Genomic DNA, 23,882 nt, shown 5'->3' with positions numbered 1-23,882 from the left:
GGGACGAGACTAGTGGAGTATCTTAGATGGCTGCTCACAGGCTCCCAAGACCCCAGACACTACTCACCAAGGTAGAATGTAGGACATTGTCTTTATAAACTGTTATGCCAATTGAGCTAGATGTTCCCCGAGACCACCATGGTTTTTCTTAACTGCTTCTCTAAGACATTTAGATTTTGTTGAGTAATGCTGCTCTAGGTATCTCTGTACATTTATAAAATCTAAATCTGCACTTTTTATCATTTCTAGGACTTAACATACAATCCTGGAAGTGAAATTTCTGAGTCAGATACATGAATATACCAAGGATTGGCAAACTTTTCTAAAGGGCCAGATCATAAATATTTTAGGCTTTGTGTACCATAAGATCTCTGTTGTAATTCGTCCACTTTTGTAGCAGAAAGCAGTTAGAGACAATATATGTAAACAAGTGGGAGTAAATAAATGGGTATGGGTGGTAGGCTGGAGTTTGATGGGCCAGCTTTCTGACCTCTAGCAAGCGATTTCATGTTGGACCCACTTAGACCAGCATTAAGTGTTAGCCCTTCTTAAAGAATATTTGTTACTTTGGAATGTTTTGATACACTTTCCAGGAATAGCCCATGGTGTGTAAACTGCTTCACAGCTCATCTGTTATGCAGGCATATTTATTTCCCCATTTCACAGATGAAGAAACTACATCCTGATTTTGCTGACTTATGTTCTCCTACAGATATGGTTTGGAGTGCCTTTTTCGATACTACAGTTATGGCCTGGAAAAGAAGTTCCGCTTGGACATATTCAAGGATTTTCAGGAGGAAACCGTGAAGGACTACGAAGCTGGTGAGAGCCAGAGTTGCATCTCTGCGAGCCTCAGTCATCTAGACCTCTTTCCACCCTCCCTGCCCAGTTTGACCTGGATCTGTCACATCACTCCTCCCTCTCTTCTGAGCCTCTTTCTCCTCATCTTCTCCTCACCAGCCCAGCTCCTCTTTACTTTTTCTCCTCTTTCTCTACAGGCCAACTCTATGGGCTGGAGAAGTTCTGGGCCTTCCTGAAATATTCCAAAGCCAAAAATTTGGACATTGACCCCAAATTGCAAGAATACCTCGGCAAATTCCGACGTCTTGAAGACTTCCGAGTAGATGTAAGTGAACATCTTTGTCACTCTAGTTGTCCTGAAAAAGAAAACTGGACCAGAAGTCAGGATACCTGGGTCTGGTCCCAGCTCTGCCACAAACGCAGGGACACTTCCCCCATTTCAGCCTTGTTTTTTTTATCTGTCAAATGGAGGGTAAGAATGGACAGTGAGGACTAATTAGAGGGGCCTGTATACTTGCTCTTCCCTCCCCTTCTTTCTCATGGTATATGTGGCTAAACCATCGTAATGCTCTTTTCCTCTTACCTCACAATCCTCCTTGCTGCTGTGCCCCATTTAGCCCCTACTAGTTGATCAGGATGGCCACCTGAGATAAAATGTATTTGCTCTTCCTGGGAGATGGAGGCCAGTTCCAACCACAGAGGTTTATGAATTGATGTCTGATTGTCCTTCATTCTTGGAACAATGCCTCAACAATGACATCTAGCGGTGGATCTGGGTTATCACTACTGCATATATCTAGGGAAGTGATGGTTGGAGTTATTTGTTCAATTGATTCAGCAGATACTGATTAGACATCTCTGTCCTTGGTGCTTCAGGGGCCCCAGAGATGAGTGAAAGACTTACTCCTTCAGGGAGTTTATGATGTAGTAGGGATATGCCAGTCATTATTCCCTTCAAACCTCTTAGCAGTAAAGCAAGAAATAAGTCCTTCACATTTATTTTTAAAAGCTGCCATTTATTGAATGTTTACTAGGTGCCAGGCTCTGTGCTAGGCACTTCATACTGACGTCATTTAACCCTTATAATGTGAAGTCAACACGGTTTATTAGTATTAACATTGTACACACAGATGGGTAAACTGAGGACTGTGGCCACCAAATAAGATAGTGACAGAGCCAGTCAGGTCTCAGTATGAAGTTGAGTCTGTTTTCTTCCATCCTGAGCACTTCCAGCCTTAGGGATTGGGGGAAGATACAGATGGAAGATACAGATGTGGGGCGGGAAATGCTCAGCTTTGGTATCTGACTCTTAGTTCAGTGCAGTCTTTAGGGCCTTGAGGGGAATGAGGTGCTCCCTAGGAGCATCTGGGCCTTCTGGGCTTGAGGCATCTCGGCATATTGTATTCCACGTTTAACATCTCCTTAGCCAACCTGGAGCCCTGATGGTGCAGTGGTTAAGATTTCAGCTACTAACCAAAAGGTTGGCAGTTTGAATCCACCAGGCGCTCCTTGGAAATCCTATGGAGCAGTTCTACTCTGTCCTGTAGGGTCGCTGTGAGTCGGAATCAACTCGATGGCAACGGGTTTGGGTTTTTGTTTTTGAGCCAGCCTATCCGTTCTCAGAAGGGGAGCAGAAACGTGTGTTGATAAAGCCTTGGCTTCAGAGGTAGAAGGGCCTGGTCCAAATTCTATCTTCATTTATTACCAGCTATGGGACCCTGGACAAATCTCTTTTTCTATGCTTTAGTTTATTCATTCGTAAAATGGAACGATCATGTCTACATCAAAGGGTGATGTGGACCTTGTGAGAGAATGTGCATAAAATAGCACAGTGCTTTGCATGGAGAAGTGCTTTGTAAGTGTAACTGGTAACTGGTTTTTAAGGCTAAATCTGTTCATTGTCTACATTGGAAGCTACATTGGAAGTAGGAAGTGGGTGGTTTCTCGATGGTCAGTCGTGGCACACAGTGGGTATAGGTAGTGTACCCACTAATCACCTCTGACACCCTTCTCTGTTGCAGCCCCCAATGGGTGAGGAGGGCAACCACAAGCGACACCCAGTGGCAGCAGGAGGTGGCGGCGGTGAGAGCAGAAAGAGGTGCCCTTCCCAGTCTTCCAGCAGGCCCACCACCATGAACAGCCAACCCCTCACGCCCCCCTCCGGCCAGTCCATCCGGGAAGATGCCAAATGGACAAGCCAGCACTCGGACATACAGACTTTGGGAAAGTGAAAGGCCCTTTAGCCCTGGGGTTGGGCAGGAAGGGGGTAGGTTGGGCAAGAGGCCATGGGGGTGCCCAGTCCCAGGAGAGGGGACTTAAAAGGGATAGGCCTGGAGTTATTGGGACAGGCGCTCGTGCTGAGTAGTGGCATGAATACCATTTGGGCTGTCAGAGGTACCTTTTTGGGCAGGAGCCTCCACATACTCCTCCCCACTCCCCCCTCTCTCCATGACTCTTCATATCCTAGCTTCTTCTAAGAGGGAGTGGGAAAGGGGGGAGATTTTTTTTTTTATATATATATATATCTATATATATATATATCAAGTTTTAAATTATTGATAGTTCGTCTGGATTACCAAAATCACTCTGTAGCCTGCCTGTGGCTGGTAGGCCGCACCCCTGGTCCCCACCCACAGCCTCTTCCTGCTCCCCTTCAGGCCAGCTATGCAGCCCAACAAGAAGGCATCGTGTGCCCCGTTGCCCAGCACTGTCCCATGGAAGGCTCTGGCAGCACCCCTGGGCCCCAGGAGCACTAACCCTTTGGTCATCTAGGGCTTGCCATCACCGTGTTCTCTGCCTGCTGTCCCGACCACACCCTTCTGCTGTCTTCTGGGAGAAGGAAACCAAAGGATTGAAAAGTGGGGTTTGAGGGAAGGTTTCAGCCTCTCCCCGCTCCCCTCTTCCCCATGCCCTTACTTCCCAGCCCAGAGAGACGCTGCTCATACCAGAAAAGACTATTGAAAGATGATTTATTTTATTTTTCTCTGACCTTTCCATCCTTGGAAAAAAGGAAAAAAAAAAAAAAAAAAAAGACAAAATCGACTGTAAAAGACCAAAAAAAAAAGAAAAAGTTTTCCAGAAAACCCCCCACCTAATCCACTGAAAAGTGATGTCTTTCCTCTACCCTTAGGTTTTTTTTTTTTTTTTTTTTGTTCTTGGATATAATATTTTTTTAAAAGTTGCCTTATTGTGGAGTGGGAATCTGAAATATCCAAATGCCTGTTTTCCTCGATGGAGTCAACCTGAAGAGCTCCCACCTTCTCTGGATGTGCCTGGGCTTAGATTGGATAGAATCTTTCTCTGGACTGAGTTGCATGTACCATGCCTCCTGACTGGAGGCAAGAGAGTTGGGGGCAGCTCCTGTCAGAGCTGTGCCCATAATATCCCTGCTGTTGCATCGTTTGAAGCTGACGTCCTGTGTCTGTACACTGCTGCCTCTGTCGTGTCCTCGCTCTGCTTGCTGTTGTCTCATGCCAGGCCCCATCCTGCCGTGACACTTCTCATCCTACCCTTGGAACCCAAAGGCCAAGTTTGCTTCAGACTGTTGGAGAACAGAGTTGGCCTGGATTTGGAACACTCTTGACCTCAGCTTGAACGCCTCCTCCACCCCAGAGGGGAAAACGGAACGCCTGGTAGCTGAGGCTTGGCAGTGTTTCTTGTATTGGCCTGGAAGTTCTCTGAGACCTCAAGGAGACTTTGTTCCTTGTAAAAGGTGGAGAAAGATGCCACTTCTCCTCCCTCAGGTCTGGTGGGGTCTTCCCAGCTTGCATCCCCCCTCTGCAGGCTATCTCTGCCCACCCTCCGGTTGACCCTGCTTGGGAACAAGGGATGAGGAGGAGTTGGGGGCTGGGGGGAACCCTGCCAGTGGCTGAAGCCCTGTGGCAGGAAGGTATATGTGGACATAGAGTATACCTGACTTCTCTTCTCCAGCCACTAACTGCTGGGGTTGTGAATGACAGTGGAATGGCTGGAGTCTACTGTCATCAGAAGCTAGGGAGGGTGACAAAGGACTGACCCACACAGACTTTGGGATGTGTGCTGGGTAAGGGCATGACTGCCTGTTCACCCCCAGTGGGAACTGGGCAACAGGAGAGGAGTTTATGGTCTTGTTGCTCACTCAATTGCTGGAACTTCCTTGGCCCTTTTTCTCAGTTGGTTCCTTTGTTGGGCCCAAAGGTTGGGAGTAGGGGACAGTATCCCAGGCTTGCCCTGTCTTGGGCACTTCATTCCTTTTAGCCGGCACCTGCCTTTCCAGTGGTTGGTATGTGGGAAGCCTGTTTCATCTCTGACGCAGTGCTCTCGAAAGCCAAGGATGTTAGGTGAGTGTCTCGTCTCTGCTAGGATTGAAGGCCTTTCCCACATTGTACCAGACATTAGACTCTTGGACCTCCCTCCTCCTTCCCCTCATTCCCTCTTTCTTTCCTTCAGGTCACTCAGCCCTGTACTGTATCCGGCACCACAGAAACCTCAGTGCTTATTCTCTGCTGGGTTTGGGAGCACAAGAAAACCTTGGAGGTGGGAAAAGGCTGCTGTTATCTAGAGTTTATTCCCAGGCCAGGGGCTGCCATCCTCTTCCTGATCCTCCCCACAGACACCCCAGAAAGAGGAAGCCCCTTTGGGGTGGTGAGGTGAGGACTTCATCTCAGCATAGGCTGAGGATTAGAGGGGGGGAGGACTTTTTGTTTTTGTAACATGTTAGGAGTTAATGTTGCAAAGAGTAGTTTACATCTTCACTTTCTGAAGACACTTGAATTTAGGACCGATTTATCTGTGACAAGCATGCCAGGAGTGGCAGGGCCATCAGGACTAGCCACTTCACACCCACCATCCTCCCTTGGGGATCCAAGACCTGAAACACAAAGCGAACACCTTGCCCCAAACCCCTTTGTTCATCCTCCACCTTTCCAAGGTTGGTCCATGCCAACATGACTTGTCGGTATTAGACACCAGAAGGTCTATGTGTCTCACCCTCGTAAGGGACAGGTTTTCTCTTTCACCCTCCCCTGAACTGGGAGCAAATGCACTACCAGTACAGAAGGGCCACACAGCCCTGCCTCAGCCTGAACCCCTGGGGCTCAGATTGTGGTGCTGAGCCCCGATGTCAAAGTTGTTTTGTTTTTGTTTTGTTCCATTGTAGCTCTTTTTTCCCTTTTTCCTTGATTTTATGACAGAAAGAAATTAAGCTGCTCAGAAGGCCCTGGAAGTGGGGAAGAGGGGCAAGGAAGATGGCTTAGGGAGGGTTGGGGGGAAGCTTGCCAAAAGCCTGGGTAGAGTGGCGTGGATCATCTGGCCGCCTCCTGAACAGGACCCAGAGTATCTTCTGTGTGCAGGGGTCCCTGGCTTTGCCCCAGCCCCCACGCTCTCCTCTTTTGGCCCATGTTGATGGCAGAGGCAGAGAAGAACTTAGAGCCCGTTTCTCACTGGAGAGGAAAACTTGTCATCTGGCTTTGCAGAGAAGGTTCCACCTTACGCTCATAGTACATTATCTTTACCATGTGCTAGAATATCACATTTAAAAGGACAAAAAAAAAAGAAAAAGAAAAAACATGTAAAATACTTGAATGAGCTTGTATTATAACATTAATATTATTGAGAGTATCTGCTTTCCAGGCTGAAGTGATTCATTCATTATTCTAGTCCTGCTTTAGTCCTTTGTAATTTGTGGTAATTATGCTTTTCTTTTTAATACAAAAAAAATGTATAAAAATAAAAACTTGAAAAGGCAAAATACTGGCTTGTCTCCCATCTGGGTTGCAGCTGTTGGGTGTGAGGATGAAACCCAGCAAGGGTTTCTCCAGATCCAGAGGACTTAGAGTGCCGACAAGTACCCTGCCCTGGATGTAAAATGAAGCACTTGGCAGAGGCTCTGCCATTGTGCTTTTTGGGAGTCTAAGGCCAGGAGCTCCTTACAGAGCTGTTAAGGCTGCTGGTGCATCCAGGTGGCTTCCTTAGTGGTTGTTAGGGCTTCTACCAGCCTTAAATTCCCATTCACAGTGTGTCTTGTGAGAAGCGAGAGCTACAACCCTGCAAAAGGGACAGACAAAGCATCCTAAAGATGGAATTTCAGGGTTTCCGTCCACTTGCCTGCTCTCAAGTTATCTGCCTTTGCATTAGGAGCCAGGAAGAGAAAGGGTGCTTCCAGTTCCTCACTGAGGGTTGGTACAGCCCCTAACTAAACAGATTTTCCTGCAGGGTATGAAGGAGTAACAGTTGAACGCTCCTATTGTGGTCTTAGGGAATCCAGGTCAGCACTGAGCCCTGAGAGAGGAAGCTAGGGCGGGGTGGGACAATGAGCCCCCACCACATGATGGTCCCTGAGCCTCTTGGTGGCTTCCTCTCACCCAGGAGCCCAGGTGCTGGCAGTAGGAACACGTTCTGAATGTTCGCATCCAGGTTTACTTTCTGGCCTGGATGTGTAATTACAAACTTTAAAATGAGGCATGGCCTTACTTACTCATTCATCTGACAACTGTTTGTCTCCTATGGCCAGCACCTGAACATCCCGTTAGAAATGATTTTCAAGGGAGTATTTTCCACTGTCCTTCAGGTGCGCAGGTACTTCAGCACTACCAATGGCATCCACAGGCCAAAGGAAATAGTGTCCAGGGCTCCTGTAGACTGACTGTAAATCGATTGGTACTTTGGGAGCAGAAGACATGAGTAAATTCAACTTCACTTCCACACCTGTTAGGAATGCTCATAAAGAAGGCACTGATTGGTCAGATGTCATATATTCTTGAGCTTGGAATGAGTCATAAGGAGAGAAAAAAAACCCACAATATCTACTGGTGTTAAAAGGAGACTATTTTACATGGTTACTCTTTTCACATTCACATTTTCTGCTGGGAATTTCAAAGTCTCAGCCTTTTCCTCTTACTTGTTTACCCACCTCAGGGCTATCATCTGATAGGGTCAGGTTCCACTGCCCCTGTCAAGGTGTCCTCCACTTTTCCTTCTTCCTTATCCACTCTTTACTCATTCCCTGCCCTTCTCCTTAAATATACCAAAGAATTACTTTTTTTTCCAAGTGTTTATTTATTGGAACAAGTAATATAAGCAGGCCTACAGTTGTGAGAACCAAGAGCTCAGGGCACCAGCTGTCCTGGGGAGGACGCCTGGGTCCACCATGGCCAGAGGTGTGCAGGCAGAGCTTTGGAAGGCCCAGGAGAGATGCTGGCCAACTGGGCAGGTCCTCCAGGATCCTAGGTCCATTAAGGAGGAACTCCTTTTTGATAGTTCTGCCTGGAGACTTAGCCTTATCAGAGTTGAAACATTCAAAATAGTGGATGGTTTTCTTGGCAGAAAGGAATGAAAAGTTCTTAAATAGTGGTTGATGTTGGTGCTCTTTCAAATCAAACTGCTCTTGGGAGCCACAGGGTTCCTAGTAGTGTCAGTGGCTTCAGAGCAAAGATCAGAATGGGGTCTGTTTCAGCCAGAGTAGCTCTGTGGTGGTTTCATATATTGAGGTTCCAGGTAAGATTTCATTTGAAAAAGGTACCACTGTGAAAAATCAACAAATGCAGGTGAGACAACTGGTTAACCTCTGGAGGGGGATGGGGGGCAAGGGAGGGGGTGTGAGGATTTTGCCTTCTGGGCTCGTTGTGGGAGAAGGAGGGCTGTAACCTCTATGGCCCTGCTTCAGGGAGGCCAACAAGGAGGCCTGGGTTGGGTGTCCCCAAAGGCCAGCAACTCTGACCCCTTTGTATGTAAAAGGACGCCAGTTTAGCAGGGCCCTCAGGGCTTAGCCTTTCCTTTCCTTGTAGAGCTGAAGTTGAGGTTTGGTCTGCGCCTCTTTTGTGTTTGTTTTAATCCTGGGAGGAGCTCTTGTGATTGGTATTTTTCTTTTCAGAGATGGAAGAAGTTTGTGGTGAGCAGAGTTGCAGTGGAGCCTTCTTCACTGACTGTGTGTTTGGGGGCCATGGGGACTGGAATGTTAAGAACTGGGACTACCTGAAACTATCTGCCGGGGTGCCCTGGCCTTGAGTAGGGGATGAGAAAAGCTTTTTGGTATGAGAAGTAGCAAAGCATTATCCTGTTTTCCCCCCACCATTGTCACTCTGTCTCTAGGCCACAAGGAGCCGTCTAGGGTGGAACTTCTCTCCTTCTACAGCAGCAGTCCAGGGTGGGGGTTGGGGCATGCCAGGAGCCCTGGAAGTGGTTTCCTCCCTCTGGCTGGTCTCCAGTCTAGCGAACTGTTTTTCCGTCTTCCCTAAGTGAATTCCTGATCTCCTAAAGGAATATCAGGGGCAGTAGTTTAGGGAAGCCCTGGCCTCATCTTTGGCCCTACTTTTCCAGGAAGCTGGCACTGCCCCTGCCCTGGGGATACTCATGATGCCATTGTTAGAGTGCATGGCTACAGGAAGTAAGTTGTCAGGTGTGATCATTAGGACCCAGGCCACTTCAGCAGTCCACTGCTGAGGAGACAGCAAGGACGGCACTCGGGCCCCCCTCACTCCTTCGGTGAGTCGGGGATGCTCTGAGAGAGTGGGGTGAAGCCCAGCAGGAGGACGTGTCTCTTATATGCCTTGGACTGCTTAAACACGGTGTCAGTCCCGTGGAGGTGGTCCAGCACTCCCAGCACCCCATAGCACTGGGTGAACCTGGTGGAGAGAGGAAGGTGCTACAGTCCTGGTGCTGGAAGTCCGCATACTGACCTCCATTTCATTTGCGGGGCCGCTCATGCATTTTCTAAGCCATTGTACCCCACACCTCTCCACCACCCTGACCACGTGTATTAGAATAACCTGGGGACCTATTAAAAGTGTTTACTTCTGGGGCTACACCAGACCTGCTAAGTCTGGAGTCTTCCTCTGAAACATTTCCCAGGTGATTCTGATGCACACACATTGGAGAACCCCTGGCAGAGCTACGCTTGTTCCTGTATCATCCTGGAACACTGATTGAGTTGCTGACTTCCAGGTCCCACCCTCCAGATTCTTGGAGCCTGCATTTTAAACAAGCATCCCAGGTGATTCTGGTGCAGGACAATCATTGACCGCACCTGAAAAAACCTGGGGGCTCTCAGAGTGCATAATTCCACTTGAAGTGCATACAAAGTTTTTACGGATATATGCATTTTTCAGAAGAGAGTGAACCATAGTTTACGTTAGATACTCAAAGGGCCCAGAACTCAAAATGTTAATAAAACCCAGTTCCAGGAGGACCCGGTGTCAGAAACAGGGAGAAAGGCAAGATGGTCTGGCCCCAGTGTGATTATTTCTCTCGCCTGCAGACGTCCCCTCCCTCACTAGCACCCCCTAGTATCTGCCATCAGAAGCTCCAGGAATGAGGGTGGTAGTTATTGCCCAGGTACCCACTATGGGGAGGGGAGCCTTACGTAAGATGGTGGTAGTCATGGAATTCAGGTGAAGGCAGGAAAGGTAGGTGGTAGCCACAGTGGGAGATGGTGGTGATGATGAGGACCAAGGAGATCCACATGGTGATGGATGACAAGTGGGAGCCCATTAATAAGGGACCTAACATTGCTGGCAGCATGTTGGAGGCCTGCAAGGGGAGGGATGATTGAAGGCAGGGCACAGGGAGATGGAGGGGACCCAGCTGGGTGTCCACTTTGTCCCAGAGTGGTACCAGCAAGACTTCCTTGATACAGATCTGGAGAACCCGAGAGTTTCAGGACATTTGCTGGAGACTTGTTTAGCTCTAACTTTGAACAAATTCTTAACTGTACTAGCCTCAACTTTCCATTAACATAATAAACATTTAAAAGGTTGCTGGGATGATTAAATGAGATAACCTGGCACCTCGCATATGGTATGTCAGCAAGAAATGGTAATTGTTTAATGGGAAGAGGGAAAGTGATTGGAGTCCTCTGCCCTTTGCCTTTGGGGAGAGTGGAGTGCTCCTCACCACATGCTCTATAGGGTGGGCATAGAGAGCTATCACACCAATGGGAGCTGTCCACTCGTGGTGTTTCTTGTGGATTTTCTTGTAGAATGCTGGGTAGTGAAGGAGCCTGGAACATGGACGGAAGAGAGTTAATCTGCCAGTCCCCCACCTCCCTGCCATACCATGAAAAACCATACTGCTCAGACCTGCCTTGAAGTCCCAGGCCCACTTTTTAGGCTGCATAATTTGGGGTTACTTGGCCAATCTACCTCAGTTGTATTTGCTGTAAAATGGAAATGGTGCCCAGAAAGGGTTTAATAAGGAAATGGGTAAGGGACTGCCCTGCCTCCCACACAAATGGACAAGGCTCTTTTCTGGGCATTCCTCAACTGTCCCAAGTGGTCAGTGTGGGACAAATAGTTGCCTCCCTGTTAACTAACATAACGGGAGGCATTTGAGGCCAGGGGGTGCTGGTCCTATGCCTACAATTCAGAGGCTTCAGTTTCCTCATTTATAAATGAGCCTTAGGGAGGATGAGGAGCCAGCTGTGCTCAGGCAGGGACCATGCTCACCGGTGTGAGTAGTAGAACATGACTTCCTCAATCAGGGTGAAGATGGTCAGCTCCAGGAGGAACCAGTGGAAGGTGGGTAGCTCTCGGCGGCAGGGGTCTCCCCACCACTTGAGAAAGGGATAGAGGAAGGCTGTTATGGGGAGAGAGACCACGTACTGGTTGAAGAGAACTGTGCGGATGGACTGCTGTAGTCTCACAGGGTCCACCTGCCCAAGAGAAGGAATGAAGGAGATGGTCAAGAGTATAAGAAGTCAGTCTTTCCCTTCTAGAAAATAGGCTCCACTGTGACCTGCTCATATAAGGCCCTCACTCGGGTTGGATGCTGGGAGTCATGTCTAGTCACTGCCAGTAGCACCTGACTGCCACCCGGCTAGGGTTTGGAACCATTGCAGCAACAAGGCCCCGACTATTAGGTGGATGAGTAATGTTCCTGCCTTTGGAAACTCCCCTCCCAGCAGCCTTCAGTCTCTGCCTGAGTCTGGCTTCTTGTTCCTGGTTCTGCAAATATTACTACTATTCTCATTTCTCTGACGAGATGAAAGCAGAGATGGGACTTGAAGCTGGCCAGGCCCCATGTATTCCTGACAGGGACCCCTGGGTAGCCTTTAGGTACTTGGAGAAGGCTGTGTACTCTCAGGTTGATATCCCAGTTCAGCCCTCTAGCCCCTTATACAAACTTCAAGGTCTTCTACGACCTCATGTGGTCCAGCTTCACTGGATTAGCCCCCAGTACCAAAAAGGAAGTCAGCCAGGGAGCTGCCTATCTGGCTTACTGCCTAACTTTCTGTGACCTGGTGTTCCTGGTTTTCACATGGAGTTGTCAGGTTGGGGTCCTGCCTGAGCTATCACCCCAGGCTCCAGTGTGGAGAGCTGGCCCCAACTGCTCCACTGGACCTCAATACTGCAGCCTGCATTTCCCCAACAATCAGTAACCACTGACCCTTCCCTTTGTTAGAGCACTGGGGCTCCAGGGAATAGCCTCATGATGCCAGGTCACTTCCTGGGACCTTATGAACTGGTTTGGAATTGGTCAGAAGGGATTTCTCCGAGTTCCCTCGGCAAGCAGAAAAGGTTTCTGCCCCAACATGGTGCTGGGTTCAGAGTGGTCCCCGACTTGAGGCCTTCCTGTTCCAGCCTTCCCAAGCACTACATGTGTTAACTGACTTCAGGATTCACTCTTCAAGCTTAGGGATCCATTGTGAGGCTAGGTCTGGCCAGCTTGGTTTGAGAGCACGTGTAAGACAAGGCCATACAGTCTTCTAGAAACCTTGACCAAGACGGGGGAGTTGCAGCTGTTACTCCCGACATTTATTGAGTGTCCACTCTGTATGTAGCAGGTAGTGTTCTAGGTGCTGGGAATATAGCAATGAACAAAGCAAAAATTCTTGCCCTTGTGGAGTTTACATTCCAATGAGGACAAAAGATATAAAAACAAGTGTTAATGTATATAATAAGAAAAATTAAGTCCTGCAACATGGATGAACCTTGAAAACATGCTTAGTGAAATAAGTCTGTCACAAAAGGACAAATACTGTATAATCCCACTTATATGAAATATCTAGAATAGGCAAGTATACAGAGAAAGTCTACTAGTAGTTACCAGGGATGGGTGGAAGAAAGGGGGGAAAAAAAAAGGCATAATGCTTAGGGAACACAGCTTCTGTTACCGAAAAACCATTGCCGTCAAGTTGATTCTGACTCATTGTGACCCTACAGAACAGAGTACAATTGCCCCATGGGGTTTCCAAGGCTGTAAATCTTTACAGGAGCAGATTGCCACATCCTTCTCCCACAGAGCAGCGGGTGGGTTTGAACACCTAACCACTGCACCACCAGGGATCCTGAGCTTCTGTTAGGGTGATGAAAAAACTTGGAAACTGTTAATGGTGATGGTTGAACAACATGATGAATGTAATTAATGTCACTGAACTGTACATGTGAAGACTGTAGAAATGGCAAGTGTTTTATTACCTATATATTTACCACAACTTAAAAAATTAATGTATAATAAAAGGGATTATGTGCTTCGGGAAAAAAAAGTAAAGTAGGGAAATGGGGCATTGGGAGTGCCAGGTGGTAGGTGGTCAGTCACCATTGTTTTAAATAAGAGTAGTCAAGAGTAGGCCTCATTGAGATGATGAGATTTGAACAAAGATGTAAAGGAGGTGAGGGACTTAGCCTAACATATCTGGGGGGAAACTCTTCAGGCAAAGCTAGTGAAAAGGCTCTGCGACAGGCACATTCCTAACATGTTTGGCTGGAGAGTAGTGAGTGAATTGGAGAGAAGTAGGAGGTGAGGTCAAAGAGGTGGGGAGAGACCGGATCATACAAGGCCATTGTAAGGACTTTGGCTTTGACACACCAAGGGAAATGGAGAGTCATTACAAGCTTGTGAGCAGAGAAGTGACAAAATGGTGCAGGATTACTCTGGCTGCTTTGTTAAGAACAGACTATAGGGGAGAAGGGAGAAACAGGAAGACCAGTTAGAATTGCAATAATATAGAAAAGAGATGATGGTGAATAGACCAGGGTGGCAGTTGTAGATATATGAGAACTGGTTGCATTCTGGCTCTGTTTTGAACATAGAGCCAATAGGATTTCCAGATGGGATGGATTTGGTACATGAGGGAAAGCAAGGAGGCAAGCAAGGACAGAGATGGCATTAGGATACCCAGGGAAGCCTAGTTTTGCCTCACCTAACTTCGGCTGGATAATGAATAAGGAAGACTGAAGAAGAAATGATGCATTTGAATTATGGTGTTGATGAAGAATACTGAATATACCATGGACTGTCGGAAGAACAAACAAATCTGTCTTGGAAGAAGTACAGCCAGCATGCTCCTTAGAAGTGAGGATGATGAGACTTTGTCTCACATACTTTGGACATGTTATCAGGAGGGACCAGTCCCTGGAGGACATCATGCTTGGTACAGTAGAGGGCCAGCGAAAAAGAGGAAGACCCTCAAGGAGGTGGACTGACACAGTCACTGCAACAATGGGCTCAAACATAGTAATGATAGTGAGGATGGCATAGGACTGGGCAGTGTTTCATTCTGTTATACATAGGGTCGCTATAACAACAGCAACTAACAACAACAATAGTAAAAGCCTAGATTGAAGTAGAGACTCTTGGTAGAATTATGGATGTCAAAGGCAATTCTGGTGGGGGCTCAGGAGGAATTGAGGAAAGCTATAAAGCATTGTCTTAGGGAATACATATGGCACAAGCAACAGAATGTTGCTAAAAATGTGGACATTAAATGTGTTTCTGGTGAGGCTTTAAAGAAAATGAACGTGATTGACAGTGGAGGAAGGGTGCTGTTTTTATGCAGTGGCAAAGAAACTTGTCTGAATTACGTTCAAATGTTTGTTGGAAGGTAGAACTTGTAAGTGATGAATTTGGACATTTGGCTGATGAGATTTCTAACACCTAAAAACAACAATTTAAAAAACCACCCCCCAAACACATTCAGAATCCATACCATCCATCTAATATGGCAGGGTCCTCCACTGTTTTCAGCAGCTGTGCCCTTCACTTAGGACAACAGCTGTTACCCGGATTTCAGCATCCAGTAGGGGCCATTGCTGTCTCTATCTCCTGGATAAGGGGGAGCTACCTAATGTCTCTGGGAGCCAGGCAGAGGTGGTCACTTAGTTCCTAAAATGCTGACCGCAGTAATTGGGGCAGCACAGTCATACAGAGCCTGGGCTGGGAATCAGGAGACTAGAACATAGTCTTGACTGGCCACCAGCTTGCTCTGGGATGTTTGGCAAATTATTCCCTCTCTAAGCTTCTGAATTGGGGTTAGCCTTGTAGATAATACATTCCTGGGTGGTGCAAGTGGTTAACACACTCAGCTAACCAAAACGTTGGAGGTTTGAGTCCACCCTGAGGTGCCGTGGAAGAAAGGCCTAGTGATCTACTTCTGAAAAATCAGCCATTGAAAACCCTATGGAACACAGTTCTGCTAACACACATGGGGTTGCCATGGCTTGGAATCAACTTGGCAACTGGTGGTGTAGACAATAACTTGGCCCACTTGGGTCATGGTCTCTCCTGGACCGGTAGTGAGAATTTTAAGAGTTGAGCTTTTGCTTTCTTGTTCTGACCAGGAGAATCTGCAGCAACACTTACCGGTTCGTTCTTGCCAATCTGAATTCGGTAGCGAGAGATGAAGTTAGGTTTTCCAGTTGTGTCAACCACCAGTAGAAGTCCATTGAAACTCCAGAAAAACAGAGCCGGCACTTGAGTGGCACCTAAGGTTGGGAAACAGAAGGGAACAATCAGGACTTCAGGTTTTCGCAGCACATTAATTAACTGAGCACACGTTCCATGATAACCGCAGACAGTGCCTTGCCAGGGAGGTCCTAGTGCTCTGGATCAGGGGGCTGCCTTTAGTCTTGGGGTGACAAACTAGCTGTGGGAACTTGGACAAGTCACTTAAGGTGTGTCTCTAAGTGTACAATGGGGACAACTTGTCTAAAGGTGATTGGGGACAAAATATATATATGAAAGGATGTTGACATAAATGATGGACTCTAAAATATAAATGAATTTAGGTTAATGTTAGAAGTCCCTGCGTGGAACAAATGGTTAAGTGCCCGACTACTAGCAAAAAGGGTGGCAGTTCGAACGCATCCAGAGGCTCGTCGGGAGACAGGCCTGATGATCTCCTTCCAAAAGGTCACAGCCTTGAAAACCCTATTGAGTAGTTCTACACTGCACACATGGGGTCTCCATGAGTCAATCAACTCGATGGCAACTAACAAGAACAGGTTGATGTTTGGGGATTTGTGCCCATAGAACCCTTTATGAATTGTCAAGGAAGGGAGAAGCAAAGGAAGTGTTTGGTATGGTATGGTTCAAAATGAGCACTGGACTAGGAATCAGTCAAGAAACCTAATCCCTGATACTCTGCTAACTGAGCAGTGGGACCTTAGGTGCCATCTAGTCAACATCTCTCAAAGCAGAAATCTCATCTCTCCAGGACTTCTTGGTTAGAGTCATCATACTCTCTCTTGGAGTCATGGTCCATATTTACATGTTAAAGGCTCCAAGAATTCCTGCATCAAAGAAACCTGTTTGACTTGGTTAAACTCAACATTTCCCAGACTTTTTTTTGACGCTAAAACAAGTTTTTCTCAGAACACCTAAGAATAGGATGGCATCCTTGTTTGCCCAGGCCAATTTCAGTTTATATCTGTCATTCCAGCAGTTATTGATAACACCTCCTTCCACTCTCACAATGTCCCAATGTGGATAAATTACATGGTCACCTTACCTACTAACATCCCACAACACTGATGTTCTGCAGAATATTTTAAGAATTGTGGATCAAGATTTACAAGTTAGATTTGGCTTTCTGCTGCACATCTCACTTTTCCATGAAGTTATTCCAGGTATTACCGGTCTCCTACTGAAAACAAACAGCACTTTGTCCACCACAGTTGGCACTTACTCAAGTGACATTACCATGTTACCTCACTCTTGTATTATTCACTTTATTTGTCCATGTATTGTTGCCTCCTCTAGATTCAAAACCCCAAGAGGGCAAGGACAGGGTTTTACTTAACTCTGGCTCTGTATCCTTCCTCCAGTACCCTTTCTGCCCCACCAACCACAGTGCTTTGTGGGAGTAGATATTTGGCCAGCACTGTCAGGTAATATGGATTGGTACAAGCATTCTGGAGGGCAATTTGACAGTATCTGAAGTTAATAAAAAGGGATAACTTGACCCAAAGTCACAGAAGATTCACAGACACATCCAAACTCCCCATGGGACTGAGCTACCAGGATGAGGGCTGGGGACCATGGTCTTGAGGGACATCTAGCTCAATTGGCATAACATAGTTTATAAAGAAAATGTTCTACATTCTGGGGTCTTAAAAGCTTATGATCAGTCATCTAAGATACTCCACTGTCCCACCCTGTCTGGAGCAAGGGTGAATGAAGAAAACGAAAGACACAAGGGAAAGATTAGTCCAAAGGACTAAAGGACCACAGCTACTACAGCCTCTTCCAGACTGAGTCCAGCACAACTACATGGTGCCCAGCTACCACCGACTGCTCTGACAGGGATCACAATAGAGGGTCATGGACACAGCTGGAGAAAAATGTAGGACAAAATTCTAACTCACAAAAAAAAAAGACCAGACTTAACTGGTTGACAAGAGACAGGAGAAACCCTGAGACTATGGCCCCCGGATACCCTTTTAACTCAGTACTGAAGTCACTCCTGAGGTTCACCCTTCAGCCAAAGATTAGACAGGCCTATAAAACAATTAACACAGGTAGTTCAACCATGTATATGAGACTAAATGGGCACACCAGCCCAGGGGCAAGGACGAGAAGGCAGGAGGGGACAGGAAAGCTGGACAATGGAATTGGAGAACCCAAGGTCAAGAACGGGAGAGTGTTGACATGCCCCGGGGTTGGCAACCCATGTCACAAAAGAATGTGTATTGTTTAATGAGAAACTAATATGCTCTGTGAACTTTCACCTAAAGCACAATTAAAAAAGAAGAGCCAAAAAATAACCAAACAAAAAGGGAGGGAGGGAGGAAGGAGAGGAAGAAAGGGAGGAAGGAAAGGCAGGCAGCATTTTTTAAGTCATAGCAACACGTATGAGCAGCCTAAATGTCCACTGTAGCAAATTGATTAAACAGATTACAGTATTTGCATGCAATGAAATAAACTGAGCAGCTTTAAATATTAACTAAATCTATATTAATTGGCATGGAAAGATGTCCACAATCTAATTAACGGGGAAAAAAAAACCAAGTTAAAAATTTTTCACCAAGATGACAGGTTGTAATACCAAAAAAACCTGTTGCCATCAAGTCAATTCCAACTCATAGCAACCCTATAGGACAGAGTACCGCAGTATATAAAAACTTTTCCCACCACTTTTTCCATATATACCTGTAATCTGCACTGTTCTTTTCCAGTGACAACTAAAGATTCCATTCAATCTGTCATTTAATGCTCAGCCCATTTTCAGAGTTTTCCTTCTGGCTAAAAACAATCCTCGGGCCCATTTTATTTGCACTTTTGCTTTGTGACAACTGACACTTTTATCTCCCCTCCTACAGCAGAGTAACCCATGTGACTTTGTCAAACAGTGAGACATACAGCAAAAAGCCAAATCTAACTTGAGCTCTTGAAAATTAGAGCTCAGGGTTGGGAAACTGTGACATAGTTTTTTAATGGACTAGGCAAACACTTCATCTTAAATCTCTCTATATCCTCATACAGGTTTGGCACACAGTAACATTAATATTATTTGAGTGAATGTGTGACTGAGGACATTCCCTCTTGTAGATAATGCTGTTATAAATACGTTTAAATGACTTTTTCTTCCATCATACTTCCTTAGGCTTGTTTCCAGCCATTCATGCTGTCAGTAAATACTTACTAAGTGACCACTTGTGTCAAACACTGAGAGTTAGGTTGTACCAGGTACAGGGGACACAGCTTCAGACAAGATAGAGCAGCTCTCTCTGCTCTTGTGGGGCTACAGCTAGAAGTAGGATTGTTGCTTTAAGTGTGCATTCATTTTACATAAGCTATTTCTTTTCTTTCAACTTCTTAGCTTCTTTCCTTAGACATTCTGTTTCCAAACTGCCCACAAGTTTAACAGTCTTTGGGGTTACCACATTTTTGAAGTTCCAGTCCTCATTTCTTGGAATAAAGAATGGAGAAGTCCCAAAGTAGAGAACAAAACAATAGAAAAAGAATTAGCTACAACCATGTAACCAAGCCCTAAGAACTAGTGATTTGCGAGCCTCACCTATAGTGAAAAGGATCCACTCCTTCCCTTCAAATGTAGACAGCAGCCTCTCCCACTGGCCTTGCCAAAAGAAGCCGGAAGCACCCCAAAATCTCTGCAGATGCCTTGGAAGAAAAACCATTGATGCTGCTGGGCGAAGACTGGTGGGCAGACAGCCCCTCACTCCATACTCCGCCCTTAGACCACCACCACACTACCCATAGGTCGTGAGTTAAAGTGGGGCCAGGCAGACTCACCATGTGACTGAGTTCCATAAGGCCACTAACAAGAGAAGGCCAGAGCCTAGGATGAAAGCTGTCCTCCTCATGGAGCCCCAGATGTGTCCCTTCTGGGTCAGAACAAGAAAGTGTCAGGCGCCAGAGAGCCTCCTGCCTTCATACCCAGCTCGCTGCTGAGGCGCAGCAGGAGTGATGCAGGTTAGAATCTCAACCAGGCCACCAACACCCATCTGCTGGCCTGTTCCCAGCTTCTATGGGAGGCTCTTCCTTATCAAGAGCTCTCTGACCATATATGGGTATGCTTATGAAAATTAGAGCTCAGGGTTGGGAGATGGAAAAGAACTCACCTGATTCCAGAGAAACTAGCAGGCAACTGTCTCACTCAGAGGAGGGCAGGCGAGCTTTCACTAACGGGATTTCATTACCAGTCATCCTGGCTGTCCCAGGGACCCATGAACTGCAAACTGGAATCACCTGCGCACTTTTTAAAATCCCGATGCCCAGGTTCCTCCCCAACCCAATTACATGAGTCTCTGGAGGTCAGGCCTGGCCCTGCCATGGTTTTTAAAGCTCCCCAGGCGATTCCAATGGGCAGGCAAGGTGGTGAACAGCTGTCATCGAAGGAGCTGCAGAATCCTGGATGAGGAAACCCTGTCTTGCCGTAGGACTTCACGAGTTCATGGGCCAGGCCTTATTTTCCCGTTCCCACCACACTCTTGCCCTTGGAAAGTGAATGAACACGTGTTCTGACTTTTATAATTGTTCTGCCTTCCAGCAAGATTAGCTGGGGCTGCAGGCTGGTCAAGAGTGTTAACACATCACACTCACATAACGTGTTTCTGAGCCAAATGAAGTCTGCTTATGTTCTTTTGTGAGAAAGAACTGGAGGTGGTGGTCCCAACAGGTGTGTACCTGCGGATCCTCTGCAGTTAGCTAATGTACAGGGGGTGAGGGGGGTTTTCCTAGAGGAAGTGACCTAACAGGATGCTACATTTTAACCCAGACTTGAGATCTGAAGGAGCACAGCTGTGTTTTGATTGCCCCATTCTAAGCAACCTGAATCTGTGCTGAATCATTTCTTCTCCGCATTACCCTGCCCCATTTCTTATCAAAAGACCAAAATGTCAGTCATTTTCCATGGCCAGTAAAAAGCTTTTGAAGGGCTAGTGCTCATAAGGATCTTGAGCTCTGAAAGTGAGTTTCGCTCTTCCTCCCTCTCTTTTCTTGAGGGCTAGACTGGCCATACCAATCAGAGAATATGAACTTTTTTTTTTTTTTAACACGGGCCAAAGGTCACCCCAAGTACGCTAGACAGGTTACCTGGGGCTTTTGCATTATTTCTTTTCTTTTTGGATTCTGAAGATCCTTTTCAGGAATTTTTCCAGACTCACTGGGAATTTTTCCTCTTCTGAATTTAATTTTTCATCTTTTTAAAAATAATATATTTTGTTGTTGAGTATATACACAGCAAAACATATACTAATTCAACAGTTTCTACATGTACAAGTCAGTGACATTGATTACATTCTTTGAGTTGTGTAACCATTCTCACTTTCCTTTTTTGAGTTGTTCTTCCCCATTAACATAAACTCACTGCCCCCTAAGGTTCCTAGCTAAGCTTCCGAGTAATTTTTCATCTTCTTAATTAAACCAAACTAAGTCAAATTTAAAACTTAATTTCGTGTAGAGGATTAGATATTTTTCCAGTGATGGTGGTGTTTTCTAATCTCTCCAGCAGCTCAGAGGACAGGAATATAAACAGGACAAAGGTCTACTGTGAAGCACAGGAACATGCACAGCAGAAGTTACCTGGGGTCAAGAGCTGGTTTCCAGGCCCCAGTGGGCCTCTGTTATCTCCAGAGCAGTTACTGAAAGGGGTGGTTCTCGAGGCCTGGGGCATGGGGGTATTCTAAGGGCTGCAGCAGGTAGGTCAGGAATGATGGCGGGACAACTATGGGGCTTTGCAATGACTCTGCACATACACTCTGTCATGCAAAGGGGCTTTGGGTATAAAGAAGTTTGTAGTCCAGTGGTCTCCACTCAGCTACTGAAATGAGCACATCCTCGTGTCAACCACCCTGAAGCCCTGGGGGAGACGTCAGGCAACTGCAGATATGGAAAGAGCCACTGGCCACCTTGTCAGCAGTTTGGTGGGCAAGGTGCTGATGTTTACCTGCTTTGACTTCTCACTGCGTAGCACACTTCCAGCTTCTCCCTTCATCTGGAATAAGAAAGCACAGGCGAGCCTGAATGTGGTTTTCACATGCAACCAGGGAAGTCAAGGGGAATGCTAGGGTAACAGTGATCCTCAATGTTGGTGACTCATTAAAATCACCTATGGAGTTTACAAAATCCCTACCAGGGCCCCGCTTTGGGAGATTCTGCTTGAATTGGTCTGGGGTGAGGTCTGCACATCAGTAACATGAGTCAAAGGGGCTGGGAATGGGACTTTTGTCTGCCTATTACTGGCTTTCTAATAAATGGATTGTGCCAGATCCTGCTTCTGAATAGCTTAACTTTCTAGCTCTGTACTCCCTTTGTCAGAAGAAATCTGTCCTCTGAACCCCCACTGTACCCAACTGTCCCTCACCTATGGCCCCAAGGAACTATGAGCCAGGCTCTGCCCGTGACCTGCTTGGCCAGCTTTCTTAACCTCTGTGAAGCCTGGTTACCATACACACAGGCTGGACTCATAATGCTGACTGAAATGAAAGCGCTTGGTAGACTATTCATGATGGAAATGCTGTTCAATTGATTCTCACTCATGACGACCCCATCCAAAAAAACTAAACCTGTTGCCATGATGTCAATTCCGACTCAGAGTGACCCTACAGGACAGAAGCAGACTGCCACATCTTTCTCCCATAGAGTGGCTGATGGGTTTGAAATGCCAACCTTTCAGTTAGCAGCCAAGTGCTTAACCACTGCACCACCAGGGCTCCATTCATGACTCCATAACCTGTTTCCATCAAGTCCATTCCAAATCATAGTGACCCTATAGGACAGAGTAGGACTGCTCCATTGGGTTTCCAAGGAGTGGCTAATGGATTCCAACTGCCAACCTTTCGGTTAGCAGCCTGAGCTCTTAACCACTGTCCCACCAGGACTCCATAGATGAGTATATACAGAAGTCATTAAGACAGTGAACCTTGGGCTGACATCTTTCTCAAGGTCAAAGCTCAACTGTACTTATCACTTACTAGTTGTGTGACGTTAGTCAAATTATCTTCTCTGACCCACCTGTCTCCTTAGCTGTAAAAAGGGGAATAAAAATAGTGCCTATCATTCAGGGTTATTTTGAGGCCAAACAAAGCATTAATCTCTGCAGGTATGTGGCTAGTACCACTAGGGTAGGGTCTGTGTCTTATTTATCTGTGTATCCTTCATTGGAGGTCCCTGGGTGGTGCTCTGCTGCTAACTGAAAGGTTGGAGGTTCAAGTCCACCCAGAGGTGCCTTGGAAGAAAACCCTGGCAATATATTTCTGAAAAATGAGTCACTGAAAACTCTATGGAGCACAGTTCTATTCTGACAAACACGGGACTGAAATTGACTAGATGGTAACTGGTTACAGGTAGCAAGATATAAACTTAAACCTCAGAAATCAATAGCCTTTATTTACATATCTATGTACAGCTAGTTAGAAGAAATAACAGATGAGACAGGAAAAAGCTAAACTATCTAATGATAAACTTATAAAGAAATGTGCAAAACCTATATGAGGAAAACTTTAAAATACCCCTAAAGGACACAAAACTGGACTTGAACAAACACAAAGACAAACCATGTAACTGGATGGGAACATGCAGCATCATAGACGACAGCAATTTTCCCTAAACTGACTTACAAATTCAAAGTTATCTCAATATAAATACCAAAAAATCCACCTCCTCACCACCCGCTCCTGACCAGACAAACTAATTGTAAAATTTATATGGCAAAATAAATTAGCAAAAATAGCCAGGAAAACACCAGAAAGGAAGAGAAGTGGTAGCAGGGTAGAGTAGGCGAGGAATTCTTGGTCTACCAACTGTACAAACATAAGGCTTTTTAAAAAACTTATTTATTCCCACTTCATTTATTCTAGCTATTAAAGGGTTGTTGCTTTAAGATAAAAGAATGAACATATTTAATCAGAATTTAAGAGTAATTCTAACTTGAGTTAGTTCAACTTTGTTTTCTTTATTCCTATTTGTTGGTTGGTTTAAAAACCCTGGCCAAGATTTTCTAAAACCAATCGTCAGTTCTATGGAAAAATGAATGATCATGAATGCCATGCAAATTAACCTCCTTTTAAAATGCAGAGAAACAAGAATTGTCCAGAAGGAGAATCATTAGAAAGGTGTTTGAGAACTTCACTTGAAAGTGTGAAAGGATACATCTTTCTGACAGTCTTAAAACTGATATTTATGGAGAAACCCCAAGAGTATGGCCCCCGGACACTCTTTTAGCTCAGTGGTGAAGTCACTCCCGAGGTTCACCGCTCAGCCGGGGATAGGACAGCCACATAAAACAAAACGGGACTAATGACGCATAGCAGTCCAGGGACAAGGACTAGAAGGCAGGAGGGGACAGGAAAGCTGGTGATAGGGAACCCAAGGTTGAGAAAGGACAGTGTTGACATGTCGTGGGGTTGTTAACCATTGTCACAGGGCAA

The 23,882-nt window shown here is 46.1% G+C and overlaps 2 protein-coding genes across 2 annotated transcripts in view; one reads left to right on the top strand and one right to left on the bottom strand.

The window, feature by feature from the left end:
- Positions 1–6,531, top strand: part of LARP1 (La ribonucleoprotein 1, translational regulator) — a 61,012-nt gene extending 54,481 nt beyond the window's left edge. Inside the window, exons 17-19 of the mRNA XM_012560139.2 lie at positions 713–822; positions 999–1,126; positions 2,823–6,531. Coding sequence (XP_012415593.1) covers positions 713–822; positions 999–1,126; positions 2,823–3,032 — 448 coding nt within the window. The 3' untranslated portion in view covers positions 3,033–6,531. The remainder of the gene's footprint in view (positions 1–712; positions 823–998; positions 1,127–2,822) is intronic.
- Positions 3,933–21,448, bottom strand: FAXDC2 (fatty acid hydroxylase domain containing 2). The gene is made up of 8 exons (XM_012554110.2): positions 21,401–21,448; positions 19,246–19,337; positions 19,010–19,113; positions 15,355–15,476; positions 11,220–11,425; positions 10,669–10,774; positions 10,139–10,305; positions 3,933–9,401 (listed from the first exon to the last, which is right to left on the bottom strand). The coding sequence occupies exons 1-8, from the start codon at positions 21,446–21,448 to the stop codon at positions 9,251–9,253; spliced, it is 996 nt and encodes a 331-aa protein (XP_012409564.1). The 3' UTR covers positions 3,933–9,250.
- Positions 21,449–23,882: the final 2,434 nt, after the last annotated feature.

Source organism: Trichechus manatus, unplaced genomic scaffold (genome assembly GCF_000243295.1).
Source record: "Trichechus manatus latirostris isolate Lorelei unplaced genomic scaffold, TriManLat1.0 scaffold00011, whole genome shotgun sequence".
Lineage (NCBI taxonomy): Eukaryota > Metazoa > Chordata > Mammalia > Sirenia > Trichechidae > Trichechus > Trichechus manatus.
The sequence above is the reverse complement of the archived record's forward strand: the minus strand, read 5'-3'. Positions and strand labels throughout refer to the sequence as shown.